Source organism: Xiphophorus couchianus, chromosome 24, assembly GCF_001444195.1.
Source record: "Xiphophorus couchianus chromosome 24, X_couchianus-1.0, whole genome shotgun sequence".
NCBI lineage: Eukaryota > Metazoa > Chordata > Actinopteri > Cyprinodontiformes > Poeciliidae > Xiphophorus > Xiphophorus couchianus.
Window position 1 is genome coordinate 8,980,291 of NC_040251.1, and position 11,915 is coordinate 8,992,205.

The 11,915-nt window shown below is 36.9% G+C and overlaps 1 protein-coding gene across 2 annotated transcripts; it reads left to right on the forward strand.

The window, feature by feature from the left end:
• Positions 1-399: 399 nt before the first annotated feature.
• On the forward strand, positions 400-11,685 carry hnf4a (hepatocyte nuclear factor 4, alpha). Of its 2 annotated transcripts, none has more exons than XM_028010174.1 (10): positions 400-704; positions 1,924-2,098; positions 2,187-2,281; positions 5,083-5,189; positions 5,262-5,417; positions 6,668-6,755; positions 6,831-6,983; positions 7,992-8,228; positions 9,065-9,187; positions 10,123-11,685. In XM_028010174.1, the coding sequence occupies exons 1-10, from the start codon at positions 617-619 to the stop codon at positions 10,263-10,265; spliced, it is 1,365 nt and encodes a 454-aa protein (XP_027865975.1). In that variant the 5' UTR covers positions 400-616; the 3' UTR covers positions 10,266-11,685. The 2 variants fall into 2 exon arrangements, with proteins under 2 accessions (XP_027865975.1, XP_027865976.1); XM_028010175.1 differs by lacking the exon at positions 400-704 and adding an exon at positions 890-1,429.
• Positions 11,686-11,915: the final 230 nt, after the last annotated feature.

Here is an 11,915-nt window from a genome sequence, read left to right on the forward strand (position 1 = left end):
AAACTACATATACTGAAAAGTTAGTTTTGTCTTATTTCAAGTGTACCAAGATATTTGCTCTAGAAACTCGACCAAAAATACTTGGTGAGATTTCGTGTTTTGCAGTGAAAAGCAAATTGCAAGTCACTGCTCCTGAAATAAAACAAACTATGATATCTGCACTAGAATCGAGACAAAAATACTTGGTAAGATTTTGCACCGTAAAGAGATTGTTTATCCCGCTTCTGAAGGAAAATTATGCAGAGGTGGCTGATATTGAAGTTGTGCTATCTCTGCTTAAAAAAAGGAAAAGAAGAGGCAACCCTGTGATTCACCTCTGGAGCGTTTAGTTAACCATCAACCGAGGAGTCACTCCACCTCTCCGATGGTTGGCAGTACAGCAGGACTGCTCTCAGTCACTGCTCTCTGTTCTGACAGCGGCGGGTCTTCATCACGCCAAGCCAGGACTAAGACCGGTTCTGTTTCTAGGCGGGGCTAGGCCTACAGCCACCAAGGGAGGGGGCAAAATTAGAGGTGTGAGAAAAGAAAGGAGGAGGGGGGCATTAGCTTCTTGGACAAGTCTTTCTGCCCCACTGTCAGGTAGTTGAGACTTCCTTTACCCAAACCGGTGGTAGACATGGACATGGCAGACTACAGCGAGGCTCTGGACCCGGCCTACACCACGCTGGAGTTCGAAAACATGCAAGTGCTCCCTTTGGGTGCAGGTGAGTCTCATATATGCGGCTCTGGCATTGAACTTTGAAACTTTTACTGATTTAAAACTTTGTTCAGACGCGAGTTTTGGCAGGAGGTGATAATGCGGGGTCATTTGTCCATCTGCCCCCTTCGCTCGCATGGGATGACCCTGTTGCAGCGGCTCTCTTTTATCACCTCGGGGTGCGATAGTAAAACATTAAGAGCTTTGCTTTTATGAGATCGTCATACTCCTAAAGCACACGGAGGTCAGGGTTGTGCGAGCGGCTTTGACCTGTTCCAGCTTGCACCGTGACTCGGTGTGACTCCCGTAACGTCGGATTGATATTCACCCTCAGATGAAGCAGTAACCGGAGTATCATGATCGCCCATCTCTTGTTACAAACCGTCTGTTCCCACACTGTTCAAGCTGGAGAGAAAGGGATGAAGTTCTTCGATTCGTCCTTAAACTGACACGGACCTATTTGTACAGGCAGTCTCCCATGACAACAGGCTTGGATACTGATTCCAAAATTCCCAAAGAGAGTTAAAGACAAGAAACTGAAACCAATAGGGCAACTTTTTATGAAAATGTTTTTCTCTACACCAAAGATTTCAACATAGCTTCTCATTGATTGATTTCGCCCCATGACTGTTACTGTAGCTAAAGAGAAAACTGTCTCCAGTGATTATCTCCTCAGAGGAAATCAAACCAACATCAATTATCTTCTGTTGACTAACTGAATCACTCAGGAAGGTAAAAGACTCCCAGGCGCTCTGGATTGTTGTTTTTGATTAGAAACAGTGGAGCCAATGGGGTTTTTTTTTGTCTGGCCTTTCATGCCTTTCAAGGAACACTGGTGATCAAACAATGCAAACAAGACAATATCCTACCAAGTATTTTGGTCTAGTTTCTGGTGTAAACATCTTGGTACACTTGAAATAAGAGAAAACTAGAAATGGGCGCTTGTTTTACGTCAATAACTCTTTAATATTGATGAGACATAATTCCTTAATGAACTTTTAAGGAATTATAACAAATTACTTACCTAAAACAAGCTCCTACATCGTGCTAAAAAAGTTAATTTTCGGCTAGTTTTCAAGTGCACTGCACCAGAAACTGCACAAAAAATACTTGGTAAGATTTGGTGTTTTTGCAGCGAACATATTTCCACAGGCTTTTGGCATCAGGTCACCTTGTTACAGCATACGTCCAAAAGCTAATGACGCAAGTTTTCTGTGTGTCTTAAGATTCCTCGCCAGCTGAAAGCGCCAACATGAACACCACGGGCCACTTGGCAGCAGGCAGCTTGTGCGCCATATGTGGTGACAGAGCGACGGGGAAGCACTACGGGGCGTCCAGCTGCGATGGCTGCAAGGGCTTCTTCAGGCGCAGCGTCCGCAAGAACCACATGTACTCATGCAGGTGAGAATGGTGAAATTGGAGAAACATTAATGTTGCGTTTGAAACTCTGGCATCACTAGCAAAACCCAAACAAATATCTGTTTTTCAGGTTTAATAGGCAGTGCATTGTAGACAAAGACAAGAGAAACCAATGCAGATACTGCAGACTGAAGAAATGCTTCAGAGCTGGCATGAAGAAGGAAGGTATGACCATTTAAAAACATCCTGCAGATGACTAAATCTTGCGTCTGACTAAACAGAAGCAAATCAAAAGCAAAATTTCCATCAGAATCAGCAAATCAGAGCCGTCTCTGCAGAATTGATCCGACTTGTCTCTGGGTGTTGCAACACCCAAGAGAGTACGGATTTGTTAATGTTCACTCTGCAGAACAGCGGAGTCTCCGACAAGCTTATGCTGAGCAAACATTTCCAGGCAATAATGGTCATATACTGATAAACATAATAACCTCCGAAGACTCATTTTTCTTTGCAGTGTCTCCACATTCAGCCTTAGAGGGAAAAAAAAAACAAACAAATCAACACTTCCGTTTTTTTCTGTCAGTTTTATCTCAACCTGAGTGAAAAAAAAGGAAAATCAGTTTTAAGCAGGAGCTTGTGATTAAACAAGACCACATATTGACCAATTCCAGATTACCCAGCAAAAACACACAATCTTACCAAGCATTTCCTAGTAGTCTAGTTTATAGTGCAAATATCTTCAAAAAGACCAAACTAACTTATAAGCAACTTTTCAACAAGATATAGGTGCTTGTTTTAAGTCAACACTTTATTGACTTTTGCCCATGTGTCATAAGTCAAATGACCTGCCAATGTAACCAGTACTTATTTGTCAATATTAAGGAATTATTGACTTTTACACAAGTTGCCATATTTTGCTGAAAAGTTACTTGCAAAGGTAGTTTTATCTTATTTCAAATGTGCTATTTGCACTAGAAACTAGACTGAAAATACCTGGTAAGATTTTGTGTTTTTTGTGAAGCACATTGTATTTTCTTTCATTTTCAGTCAAGCCTTTAAAAAACGCCCACCACTGAAACTGCACTGCTCAAGGTGTGAAAAGACAAACGAGAGAATTGACAGTCCCAGTTTTATTGTACATTACCTCTGGCTTTGATACTGAGCTCTACTAAACAGAGTGAATTGATCTAATCCTGACTCCTGAAGGCACTTTGAGCCACATTACTTCACCAATACGAGTCTGTAATTAAACCAACAACTTTTAGATGAGCCACAGTCTTCATGATCTGGTGAAAATCCCAGAAACTTCTAGTTTTTTTTAGTCTTTTCATTCAGAGTCCCTCAGGGCTCTGTTTTAAGATGCATCTCTCTCAGCTGTACACTGCAAAAACACAGAATCTTACCAAGTATTCTTGTCTACTCTCTAGTACAAATATCTTCGTACACTTTAAATAAGACAAAATTAACTTACAAGTAACTTTTCAGCAAGAATATTGTTTCAAGTCAATAATTTCTCAATATTGATAAAGTACTACTTTAACTGTAAAAATTATTTCACTTAACATCGAAAACATTACTTGTTATTGATAACATTGCCTGTGGAACTAGTACTTTTTAATCAAGATAAAGAAATTATTGACCTAAAACTGCTCCTACATTTTGCTGAAAAGTTACTATTAAGTTAGTTTTGTCTTATTTCAAATCTACCAAGATGTTTGCACTAGAAACTAGACAAAGAATATTTGGTAAGATTCTGTTTTTACAGTGTATATTATAATAACATTAATTAGACACAAGAAAGCCAGCTGTAAGTTTCTGTAGGAACTTCACATTACACAATTTTCAAAACTACAGCAGGGTTTGTTGGATATTTAGAAATGGCTAAATGTTGGTTTCTTTCAGTTATAACTTGAAAAGTCGGAATGTCCAATTAACTTCTGCTGATGAACATAGGCGTCAAGTTTGGCAGATGTTTTTACTTGTTTGGTGTACAACTCTGACTTAGGAGCAATTGATGACACTTTTATTTTTACCCATTTCAATTTTTGCTATCCGTCTTAACAAAAGCTCCTTAAGCCTGTGTCTGCAGTGAGACTCCAAACTGGAAAGATTATGAGGAAACATCACTTCGGTATTATCTCTACCTTTTTTCTGGTTACTGTCAGAGTTAATTTTAAAATCTTGACGTATGGTCAGGCTTCTGAAATTCATTAAGTCTTCAAAATAATGCAGCTAGGGCTGAAAACTCAATTATTGAAATAATTGTCAACTAATTACTTAATTGATCAATTAACTGGAATATACACTCTATAAAAGTCCATTTGAGCAGTAATTAAGCCAAAACTGTACAAAATGTATACTGTACATTTTGCATTTAAGATAAAACACCACAAAAAATAGGTTTTAACCAAAACTCCTCCAGTGGCATTTTATTTTAGCTTCACCCGGTTCAGATTGACTAAAGGAATGCTACATAATCCGATTCATCGTCAGAATAATAGATTTCTAAAATAATTGTTGGTTGCAGCCTAAATACAACATGGTCCTATAAGTTAAACGGGAGACCATGCAGTGGTTAAAGTGCATAAAAACAATATTTATTAACAAAAACAACAATGGATTGTGGATGCCAGTATCAGTGGTGTAATGCAAATGCTTGGATGTGGTGTATGAGTGCATATGGAAGTGTTGAAGTGCAAAAACAAAGACAAACTCAAATGTGCAAAAGGAGGGGAGCTGAGGCCGACAGCAGAGAACCACAAGCATCAAGCGGCAGAGTGGACGCCAAAGGCGACCCAGAAAGTGGAGACAGCCAGGCTAAAATACTCTGTGCTCCAAATCAACTGACCAGCAACACCTGGAGGAGCACAAAGACAGACAAAAGCACCTGCAACAGAGCCGTAACAGTACCAATATTTGCCCTAGAAACTAGATAAAAATACTGAGATTTTGGGTTCTTTTGCAGTGCAGCTACAAACCCAAAGCACTCTGTTCTATTTTAACCGTACAAATCTGTTTTCCTTTAGCTGTACAGAACGAGAGAGACCGAATCAGCACCAGGCGGTCCAGCTACGAAGACAGCAGTCTACCCTCTATCAACGCACTCATTCAGGCAGACGTTCTATCAAGACAGGTAACTCCCAACATAAATCTAACACCTGACTGTTACTGATCAATGGTGACGAATCTGTGCGTCTCTGTGCAGATCACGTCGCCTGCGCCTATACTGAACGGCGACATAAGGACCAAAAAGATCGCCACCATCACTGACGTCTGTGAGTCCATGAAGCAGCAGCTGCTGGTTCTGGTGGAGTGGGCCAAGTACATCCCAGCTTTCTGCGACCTTCCCCTGGACGACCAGGTGAGGCTCATTCACAAGCAGAGTTCAGCCAGTCTGGTCACTTATCAACCAGTTGGCTCACATCTACAACATGGGAGACTTTTCCACTGGCTGTAATCACTTCTTCCTCAATAAAACCCCAGTTGGTGCACTGCAAAAGCATGAAGTCTTAGCAAGTACTTTGGGTCTAGTTCCTAGTGCGAATATCTACGAGGGCATATTAGGACCATTGAAGACGGAAAAAAAGGGAGTAGTACATTTCCACCAAGAAACGTAAAGGTTAATCTCAGACATTTTCTAGAAAAATAATGGAAATTTCAGAGCTCCACAAGTCAAAAAATGTGAGATTATGTTCAGAATTTGAGTTTTTCTTCTAGATTTGTATTTATTTATTTTTTAGCAAAGTTGAAAAATTTGCTTAAAAATATTTGAATAATTTCAAGTTTTATCAAGATTTGAACGTTTGAGACCAAAAAGTTAAAAGTTTGCTACAAAAGACTCCAAGTGTTTGTTTTTTTTTCTAGAAAATAATCTAGAAAAATTTCAGTGTTTTGGCAAAAATTTACTCCATTTACAACGACACTTGCATTCAATTGTAAATATCTAAGTAACAACTTTTCAGCAAGATGCAACAGATTATTTTCAGTAAATAATTCCTTAATATTGATTTTGAAAAGTACCATTTCCACAGGCAGATTGTTTCACTTATAACAAGACATTTGTCCCATATTATAAATGAGATAATGGAATGAGTCTTTTTTAAATCAATATTAAGGAATTACTAACTCCTGATAAACTTAAGAAATTATTTACTCAAAACAATGCCTATATCTTGCTGAAAACTTACCTTCAAATTTGTCGTCTAATTTGAAGTCTAAGATATTTGCAGGAGAATCTAGACCAAAAATGATTTTGTGTTTTAGCAGTGTGGGAAAAAAGGAGTACAAGACAAATCTCTAAGAAAAAGCAAACCTCCTCTCGACAAAACTCTTCAACTTTTCAACCAGAATAGTTAATGTGTTTTAATCCCCAGTTAGAATATGATGACTTTGGTTTTTAAAGTCACATCCCTCCTCCAAAAACGTCCACAATCATTAACAGTGTGATCACCGGGTCTTAGTAACTGATTTGCTGATGGAGGGTGGATGGCGAGAGGATGGGTCCGTTTTTTTGTTGTTTTTTTTGCGTTCATGTGAGAGACCTTCAGGAACGGATGCATTCCTAAAACTTCCAGAAACACCGTTAACTGATTTAACTTGACTTTATTCTAGGTGGCGCTGCTGCGAGCTCATGCAGGAGAGCATCTGTTGCTTGGTGCAGCCAAGAGGTCCATGCTCTACAAAGACATCCTCTTATTAGGTAAAATAGGCACAAGTCATAGTGTTGCATCCTCAGTAGGTTCTGGAATTTGCTAAAAATGCGCTTTATTTGCAGGAAACGATCACATTATTCCCAGAAACTGTCCAGAGTTGGAGGTGGGAAGGGTAGCAGTGAGGATCCTGGATGAGCTGGTGCTTCCCTTTCAAGAGCTCCAGATAGACGACAACGAATACGCCTGCCTAAAGGCCATCGTTTTCTTCGACCCAGGTCTGTCTGGATTTTCAAAATCCTCTTTGAAATCAAACAGGCACACTGCAAAAACACAAAGTCTTACCAAATACTTTTGTTCGTGTTTTAGTGCAAATATCTTAGTGCACTTAAAATACAACAAAACTTACTCAAGTACCTTTTCAGAAAAATATAGGAGCATGCTTTAATTTAGTAATTCTTGAATGTTGATGAAAAAGTATTTGTTGCATTGACAGACTATTTCAGATAAAACCTGAAAAATGTCTTGTAAGTGCACTAATCTGCCAGTGGAACTAGAATATTATCAATATTGGAAACTTATTGAGTTAAAACAAGCTCCTATTTCTATGTTTATGTAAATAATTTCTTAATATCGATGAAAAAGATACAAGTTGCACTGGCAGTTTATTACACTTTAACGAGACAGTCTTCCTATATTGTAAGTGTAGTAATTTTTAATCAATATTGAGGAATTAACTCAAAACAAGCTCCGACATCTTGTTGAAACATTACTCGTAAGTTAGTTTTGTCCTATTTTAAGCATTAGACATTTTCATTAGGAACTAGACAAGATATAATGCAAAAACACAAAATCATATAAAGTATTTTTGGTCTAGTTTCAAGTGTAAATACCTTTATACACTTGAAATAGGACAAAACTAATTTATAAGTAACTTTGCAGCAAGATATAGGAACTTGTTTTGAGTTAATTCCTCAACTAATTAAAAAATTACTTGTTCCACTTGCAAATTATTTCACTTATAACATCTCTTGTTATAAGTGAAATGATCTAAGGAGAACTAATACTTTGTCAAAAATTTTTTTTAACCTAAGTTCCTATATCTTGCTGAAACATTGATTGTAAATTAGATTTATTCTATTTAAATAGAAAATATTTGCCCTAGAAATTACATTCAAAGAAAAATACTTGATAAGATTTTGGATATTTATGCATGAACTCAGCATTCATCTGCACAGAGATGCAGCTCAAAACTTCCTGTTTTTTGTATTTTTCTTTGTCCTCAGATGCAAAAGGCTTGAGTGACCCGGGTAAGATCAAGCGGATGCGGTACCAGGTCCAGGTCAGCCTGGAGGACTACATCAACGACCGGCAGTACGACTCCCGAGGTCGCTTCGGGGAGCTGCTCCTGCTGCTGCCAACGCTACAGAGCATCACCTGGCAGATGATCGAGCAGATCCAGTTTGTAAAACTCTTTGGCATGGCCAAGATCGACAATCTGCTGCAAGAGATGCTTCTTGGAGGTAAGAGCTCTTTAAAGGTCTTTAAAGAAAAAAGCCTCAAAATTGCAACAGCGCATTAGGCTTGCTGCAGATGAGGGAAATATGGGAGGAGTAAATTTCCACCAAAAATCTCATAAGTTTTTTTAGAACCCCCGCACCCTCACTAATTTCTGATCTTGAAATGTCTAAAATGTCAGACTTTTGAAACTCAGAAACTATTTTCTAGAAAATTTTTAAGATCACAAAATTTGACTTTTTTCCAACAATGTTTTGACTTTTCAAGCTCAGAAATTTTCTTGTTTTTCCAAGAAAGTTTCAAAGATTAATCTCAAAATTTCTGATTATTCTATCAAATGTTTGAAACTCAGAAATTTCTTTTAGAAAATTTCTGAAATTAATCTCAAAATTTCTGATTTCTTGTAGAAAATTTGACAATCAAGCTCAGATTTTATTTTATTTTTTTAGAAAATTTCTCAGATTAACCTCAGTCTCCAAGCTTTTTTCTAAGGAATGTTTGACCTTTCAAACTCAGAAATGTCCAAGATTTTATTTGGAACAATTTTGATTAATAGTTAATTTACCACCGTCTCCTGCTCCCGTCTACAATGGCCCTAATATGTTGTGGTATAAAGCAAACCTGATTCTTTGAGTTTTGAAGCAAAATGTCTTTTTCCTGTTAATTGTATGTTGTTCTTTATTTTAACGATTTATCAATAATGCAGTTTCTTTCCCCTCCCCAGATCACACTGTGATCTTATGTGTTTTGTTACTTTGTTAATAAATGCCCTAAGAAGAGCTGTCCTGTTAATTTCATTTTACTACTTGCTGTATAATGACTATAAATCTAATTCTCTAAGGTTCGGCTAATGAAGCTCCACATGCGCCGCACTCTCTGCACCCTCATCTGGTCCAGGAGCATCTCAGTAGCAACGTCATAGTAACCAGCAACATGCCAACGCCAATCCACAACGGTCAAATCTGTAAGTTCATGAAAATTAATTCAGGAATTGTAACCTCTACCGAAGTATGCACTTTCAATTGATATTACAACTTTAATATAAATGTTACCTTCCAGTGCATGACAATTACCTTAAATTTAAAACCAGAACTACAATACAAAGGGGTTGCCAAGTTCAGTCTCTGATGGGTCAAATTAAACTATTTTACAATGAAGAATATTCAAAAATCTCAGTGTTTAGATTTGTAAAGCTACTGGAAATATACTTGCTGCTGTTGTTGAATGCCAAAGTTAAGATTTTTACTTTAAAAAAAATATATAGAATGAGAAAATGTATATTTTTTTATCTCATTTCTTATTTATGCAATACTTACTACAGTTGCACTGTGTTGAAATGTAAACTATTTTAAGTTGCATGATTGCTTTTGTAGCTATGGAAGAAGATTAGGGCCACTAGGGAAAAAATAATTTACTTTTTCTCAGAATTTTCATTTTAATCTCAGAATTCTGTCTAAACTCACAATTCTGACTTAAATCTTCTAAACTGTGACTTTAAGATTTAAAAGATTAAAGTCAAAATTCTGAGGGAAAAAAGTCAGAATTATGGGATTAAAGTCAGATTAGTGGCTGTAATCCTCTTCCATATTAAGCAATCTGCTCTGAAACAAGCATTTAAGGATTTTTACACAATTTTGCTTGGCTGTGGAAGTTCTATGTTAGTAATATAGAACTATTATAATATATAACTATAGAAATAATTAAAATTCAGACACATTGGCACTTTTTCGTCACTCAGCTTCTTGTGGAGCAGGAAGAAAACCAGGCTAATCCTTTAAATTCTCCACGGAAACTAATCTGGCTTATTCCATCCTTTCTTAGCATGTTTAATGCGCTGAGAAATTTCCACTTTCCGTGCAGTTCTGCCTCTAACCGTCTCTTTCGCATTTCACTTTCCAGCCACTCCTGAAACCCCGATCCCGTCCCCGCCCACCGCCTCTGGATCAGAACATTACAAAATGCCTCAGGGCGTCATAGCAACGGTGCCCAAGCAGCCGACCTCCATCCCTCAGCCGACCATCACGAAGCAAGAGGCCATATAACAAAAGCCTGAATCCTCCTTCTTTCTGGTTTTTTATATTGTGAAAAGTTTATACACAGTCTGCATTAACATGCTGTCAAATTCAAAGTTGTTAAATGAATATAATGTAATTTCAAGATCCTTATAAATAGCCTTCAGGGACATATTTTTATATAAAACGCAGCTGTGGTTGAGCTCCACGGCTCAGATAAATCTACCTGCATTGTAATTTTCCAGTGCTGCAAACATACCTCGTTATCGAGTAACATTGCGCAAGAACGCCAACTCTTGCCAAGTATTTTTTTTTGACTATTTTTAGTGCAAACATTTTATTATACTTAAAAACTTACAAGTAATCCTTTAGGAGTTTAAGTCAATTCCTACGTATTGATGAAAAAGTACTAGCAGGTTTTTTTAACTTATGAAAATAAATTTTTCAAGTGAAATATGAAAGTGAAACTGAATTTTCATCAATATTAAAGAATTATTTATTTAAAACAAGCTTTTATATCTTGCTGAAAAGTTAAGTTCAAGTTAGTACACTTGAAATAAAACAAAGCTAAGGTATTTGCACTAGAAAACAAATCAGAAATACTTTGAGAGATTTGGTGTTTTAGCTGTGAATGATTTTCCAAACAGTAATCATGATAGTTCACTGCAAAAATACAAAATCTTGCAAAGTACTTTTGGTCTAGTTTTTAGTACAAATATCTTAGCACACGTAAAATGAGACAAAATAACTTAGAAGTAACTTTTCAGCAAAATTACTTCTACTACCCAATTATTTCATTTACAACAGGACATGTTTCCCGTGTTATAAGTGAAATAATCTGCTAGTGGAGCCAGTACATTACATCAATATTCAATAATTACTGAATCAAAACAAGTTCCTTTCAATATGTTTAGTTAGTTTTGTCTTATTTCAAGTGTACCAAGATATTTGAACTAAAAAAAAAAACTTGGTAAGATTGTGATTTTGCAGTGCAGAGAGGCAAATTTTTTATGCAGCAACGTGATCATGTGAGTATTTTATGAATGTTACAACAAGCCTTACATTTCCATACATTTAATGTAGCATGGTTCTGTTTATTGGTGATAAATATGAACCAAGAAGCTAAAGGAAAGCCCTTTCAGGTTTCTTTAAACATATTTGTTTTATTTATGCACTGCTACATGCATATTCACATGAGAAATCGAAAGAGGATTTTGTAAATTTAGACCCGAGATGACCAAGCTTGGCACACAGTTTCCCTATGATGTGTTGGTTTTACAAAAAACAGAAAAAAAGTAAATATATATATATATATATATTGTATTTTTGTTTAGTTTTTGTCATGGTTTAGCTGATGAAATGTGCCTTGTAACCTGTACTGCCTTACAAACCAGGAAAGGTTTACCTTACAATGTGAAAATGACTGAATAAATCTTATCGTCTATTTTTACATCGCATTCCCTGCTGATTATTTTTATTTGCCAAGGTCATAACCAAAGCGTTTACTGAGGGGGGGAAATGGCTTCCAACGTGGCAGTCTCGCTTGGTCACTGATAAACAGATAAAGTGTTGTAAAATCATTACACATAGCACCAACACCAACTTCAAAGATAAGTTTATACATGCCAATGAGAAATAAAAAGCTAACCTGCTGAGGTTGTTGTTCTGATTTTATATCTC

Excerpts from the sequence above, each read along its gene's own strand:
- hnf4a (XM_028010174.1), top strand. The coding sequence starts at position 617 with ATGGACATGGCAGACTACAGCGAGGCTCTGGACCCGGCCTACACCACG. Across the intron at positions 705-1,923 it reads AGTGCTCCCTTTGGGTGCAG|ATTCCTCGCCAGCTGAAAGC; the intron begins GTGAGTCTCATA and ends GTGTGTCTTAAG. Across the intron at positions 6,984-7,991 it reads CATCGTTTTCTTCGACCCAG|ATGCAAAAGGCTTGAGTGAC; the intron begins GTCTGTCTGGAT and ends CTTTGTCCTCAG.